Raw genomic sequence first — 5333 nt, forward strand, 5'->3', positions numbered from 1 at the left:
TAATATTAAAAAAATAAAATTGACAGAGATAATTTTAGAAAAAAAATAACAAGAAAAAAAATCATGTTAAAAACACTGTAGCAATTCACAGTGTTTTGTGATGAAAGCTACAATGCTTCCCCACATGATTTATCCTTATTTGTAATGACTTGTAATTGTAATTCTCAACCAGCTTAATATTAAAAAAAATATAACAAATATAATTTTAAAAAAAATCATAAGAAAAAAAACCATGTTAAGAGATATTCTAGCAATCCACAATGTTTTGTGAGGAAAGTTACAATGTTTTCCCACATTATTAAGCTTTATTACAAAGTTAAATTTTAACCAGCTTAATATTAAAAAAAATAAACTCGACAAAGATAATTTTGGAAAAAAATATTACAAAAAAAGAAAACACAAAAGAAATTGAAAAAAAAAAACCATGTGGGAAAAAAACACTATGGCAATTCACAGTAATTTGAGAGGAAAATTATAGTATTTTTCTCACATATTGTAACTACAATTTTTTAACCAGCTTAATTTTAAAAAATAAAATCGAAAAAGATAATTTCAGAGAAAATCATCAAAAAACAAAAACAAAAAAACCATGCGAAGAAACACTGTAGCAGTCAACAATTTTTTTTTTAAATTACAAAACTAAATTCTCAATCAGTTCAATATTAAAAAAATAAAAAATAATAAAAAATTTTTGAAAAATAAAAAAAAAATAGAATAGAAAAACCATATGGAAAAACACCATAGTAATTCACAGTATTTTAAAGAAAAACAATTACAAAGTGAAATTTTTAACCAGCTCAATATTAAAAAATTAAAGTCAACAAAGATAATTAAAAAAAAGGAAAGTAATTTTGGGGAAAAAAATAATAAACCCAAAAAAAAAAAAGGAAAGTTGGGGGAAAAAAGGAATGTACTATCGATTACTGTAATCTAAGTGTATTGGGTGTGAGTGAACAATAAATCACTCACACCCTTTATTTTATTACTTAATATTCATATTCAGATGCTGAGAATTAATTTTGGGTTTGATTAAAGGGGTTAGGGTTGGGAAGAAAATTGAGTGTGTGTGTATATTTTGAAGTGTTGGCTGAACCACATCAGTTCAATCAATTTAAACATTTAAAACTGAACCAAATTAAAAAATTTTAATCAATTAATTCAATTTTATTTTTTTCAAGTTTTTTACTCAACTATATTTTAAATTTGTTAACCTGACTCTTCAAATTATTAGGAAATCCTTCACCTCCCTTGTTCCAAGGCACTCGGACAACTTTGGTCGTTCCTCCATCATTTGCTACTCGTACTTTAGATCTAAACCTTGAAACAGTTTTGGAGGATTGGATAAAGGAAACAAACCCTTGCGATGCATTAGGTTATCCTTCCGCTCTACTGGTTAGCTGGCCCGTAGCCAATTGTGGGCTTGCTTTTTATAAACTACGGACAAAAAATTTCTGGGTGGACGAAGAAATCCCACTTCAGCTGGCGGCCAATGGTGAAAATGCAAAAACTGTTTTAAGACATTCTCTAAAGAGAAGGCCAAGTTCGAATCCCGTTTCCCCTAACAATCCCCGTTTCCTCAAGTTAAAAAACTTGTGGGCCTTGCTCAAGGGCAAAGATTGCCTGAAGAACAGCTAAAATCATCTGAAAAACCATAAAAGTTGATTCCATTATCAAAAAAAGTTTTTAAAGGCGGTGTCTACAGATGCTCTTTTCCTGCTAAAACATCAAAATATGATAGAAAAGTTTGAAATCCTGCTCAGCTTGCACTTGGTACAAGTAATATGCAGCATGCGCAATCTAAACTCTGGACATCCCAAGCTTTCGCTCAAACAGGCGGCGGAGCAGGTAAACTTGCAGAATACTAGCGGCGACAAGTGCTGCAGATTCAAAGAAGGCCTTGTGTATCGTCCTCCGGCTCATTGCATCATTTACTGCATCCACAACCAGTGAAATTTGTTAGACAGCAAAATGATTATAAGAAATTCATTCTTTTGTCTCAAAGGGTTATACATGCTTTTGGGAGCTTGGGAATACAAGAATCAAGTGTATTTGGCTGTGTTAACTAATTTTTATTTCCACCAACATCAACCCCAGCATAAAAGGTTGAGAGTGAGGGGCAAGGAAATTACAAATTTCAAAATTTTTGACAGTTTAGGTAGTAAGAAAATCTAGCTATGCAGCATATATTATTCAGTTTGAAGCCAATAAAATGTCCTACTAACAAGACTGAAGAACCGAAGAAACATAGGTAAGAGTGATTAGTGAAGTATAGGCATCAAAAAAGGAAAGAAAAAGTGAAAAAAAGCAGACCTTACATCAATTAAATAACAAAAAAGGGAAAAGATCTTGAACATACTAATTGCCTGGCGATCAGTCTGAGCCTCTAGCCAATGTTGTTCAAACTGAATGTTGTAAAGAGCCTCCTCTAATTTAGATATCTGTTCCAACAAGGGTTGAAAATGCTCTGCAAATATACAACAAAACAGCACCACCTCACCATTCTCAGGATTTAGTGCAATGACAAAACATGAAGTACACCAAATTACTGCTTACCATCCTTTGCATGCTCGTCATAGTATGAAAAGTGACCAACATGGACATCAAAGTCAATGGTTTCATGGTAAGGAGACTTGTTAGTGAAGCAAAAACGGTGGACTCCTTTCTGATGTGCCACAAACTCAATTTTCTCACTTATCTTGTCACGGAAATCATGAATCTGATCACCAGTAGGTCCCTTCACCTGCAATTTCAAAACCACTGATGGGTCAGGACAGGAATGATTGACAATATAACAAAGTATCAACTGTTACCAGCCTGATAAGACTTGAGACATATAATAGTTGAAATCTCATCATTGAAAGCCATTACAATCTAAATATAGAAACATGAAAAAATCATCCTACTTCCGAGAAATCTGTTAGTTTGGCTAAATCAATCTTTAGAGAAAGCCTTCTGAGTTAAGATAACTTTGTTCCAACTAAATATCTGAGCGACAAATAAAAGAACATGGGATTTCTGGTAATGTGTAAGTTTGTGTTCCTGGCAGCTTTCAATATTCTACGCAATCTACATGATATGGAAGCGAGATGCCGGTTGTAAGCTTCTTATTCACTGATGTTCTCCAACGGTGTGCCTTAAGAATTTAGGGTTCTTTCCTGTAAAAGTAACCAAAAAACTCCAAAAATGATCGTCATATAATCCTTTTGTCTATTCATCTGATGGCATCCATCCAACATACCATTATTCGTAGATCATATATGAATGGCTCTACCTCCATGATTTCTATCATTCCAATCACTTTTGCAAGCACTAATAGATGTCAAAATAAAAAAGTAAAGGGAAAGCCTTATTCCAAACATGTTTATCAGACATAAAATCTCTGAAAGTATCAACTATGTAAACCTTCTCCTCAAAATAATTTTTTTCTCGACTAATACATGATATTGCCACACATGTCAGGTATGCTGGTTTAACCTTTAGTCTTCACAGCTACTAGTCTAACCATTTCTCCTTATGAACACCAGTGATGATTCGTATAACACATTTAAGTTGAACAGGATACGAAACACCATTTTGCCAGTATTTAGAAGATTAAAAAAAAAAAAAGGTTTGATTCCAAAGAACTACAAGATGACGAAAACCTTTCCAAAGCAGAAATAAATAAATTGTCAGGCATGGAATAGAAGAAACATGTCAGAATCAGCACGCATCCAGTGCCTTATTGAAATTATCTGAGTGGATTATAGACTAGCTTCATAAACATTGCTGCTTCTACCATATAACATAATAACCTCAAACATGCTAAAGATACCAAGCAAAAGGAAGTGATCCTTTGTTTTACATTTCATATGACACAGAAAGATCATGAACTGCAGCCCAGAAGCAAGCTTCACTTAGGCCTTTGGATTTTTTACCAGTAAGAAAGAAGAGCAAGATGGGGTGAGGGGGAGGAAGGGGACATGTTTAAGAGATGCAGAACTACTGCTAGTACAAGGAGTTCAAGGGATTGGGAACAATCATGCAGATTCACGGAAAAATAAATAGTGGGACAGAAGGTTGATAGAATAGTTATCTTCACAATGCTTCAACTGCCAAAAACTGAAAGGCCAAATTATATCTCACGCAGTTGAATTGAACTTCAAACAGTGATGTCTGCTTATGCATAACGCAAATCAAAAGATAGTCCTAGGAAATTAATCTACCTAGGAATAAAAAAGAAGAAGAAAAGAACCAGCTGTCAGAAAGATAGAGAGGGCTTACCACAAGATCAACACCATCATCGCTATAATGCCAAGACGAATCAACCTTAACTACAACAAAGGAAACATGAACTGTATCTCCTTCATATTTAACATCATGAGAGAAGCATTCTTCCCTATCAATCACAAATCTAATTCCAAACACGGCTTCTGGGCTTGATAACAGTGCCAGCAATAAAACAACAAAATATCCTTTTAGCGCAATTCCCATCTGTGGATCGAAAGGAGAATTTCTAAGTACAGGGTCTGTAACTTATGCAAATCATCAAAATATACAGAATTAAATAACCCCCAAATTGTAATGAATAATACACAAACGTAAGACACATAATTAACTGCAGAATAAAAAAAAAAAAACATAAAAAATGAGGAGTTGTACCCTCGGCAGTAATTGCTACAGCCAGAAAAAAAATTTTAAAAAAAAAACCCATAATTAAATTTAGCTCATAAAAATAAAGATTAGATGGTGTTTCAAAAAGAAAACAGAAAGGAAGACATCAAAATAACCTAACAAGCATAGCAATAGTTTACATTAGATCTTATGATTGCTTGCCAAGAGAAACAAGGAAATGAAAAGGGTTTTCTTCTTCTGAAGCTAAGACAACAGCAACAATAATAATTAAAAAGAAAGGGATCAAATCACTCCTTCATTAACAAATCGATTAAAGAAAGAAAAGATAAATGAAGGTAATTTACCATTGAATTATTGGAATTTAAAGGATTGGATTTGAATCGATAGGCTGAATGATTAATAAATTTATCGAAATGTAAGAGAGAGAAAACCCTTCGACTTATGAACCAAAGAGGACACCAAGTACTTCTCTTCTCTTCTGCTCGAGGATTTGGTTTGTCTCCGTCTAGGCTTGATTCCCTGTGCTTGAGTACACTATAAATCTTTTTCTATCTGCGTGGCACGTTCTTACAGGCCAAACCAACTACTCTGTTGACCTTTATAAGGCATTGGATTGCCAAAGAGGGGGTAAATTACGTGGCCGTTTGGGAGTGTGGTTGCGGGTGAGGTTCACCCGCAACCACACATGAAAGCGTTTGGTTAAGGAAAACAAAACGTATTTA

At 33.8% G+C, this 5333-nt stretch overlaps 1 protein-coding gene across 1 annotated transcript; it reads right to left on the reverse strand.

The window, feature by feature from the left end:
- Positions 1 to 1637: 1637 nt before the first annotated feature.
- Positions 1638 to 5116, reverse strand: LOC118056874 (transmembrane emp24 domain-containing protein p24beta2). Its single transcript, XM_035069269.2, has 5 exons — positions 4956 to 5116; positions 4261 to 4470; positions 2554 to 2740; positions 2357 to 2464; positions 1638 to 1931 (listed from the first exon to the last, which is right to left on the reverse strand). Exons 1-5 carry the CDS (start codon positions 4956 to 4958, stop codon positions 1798 to 1800), a joined length of 642 nt encoding a protein of 213 aa, XP_034925160.1. The 5' UTR covers positions 4959 to 5116; the 3' UTR covers positions 1638 to 1797.
- Between the last annotated feature and the right edge of the window lie 217 nt (positions 5117 to 5333).

This window comes from Populus alba, chromosome 1 (assembly GCF_005239225.2).
Source record: "Populus alba chromosome 1, ASM523922v2, whole genome shotgun sequence".
NCBI lineage: Eukaryota > Viridiplantae > Streptophyta > Magnoliopsida > Malpighiales > Salicaceae > Populus > Populus alba.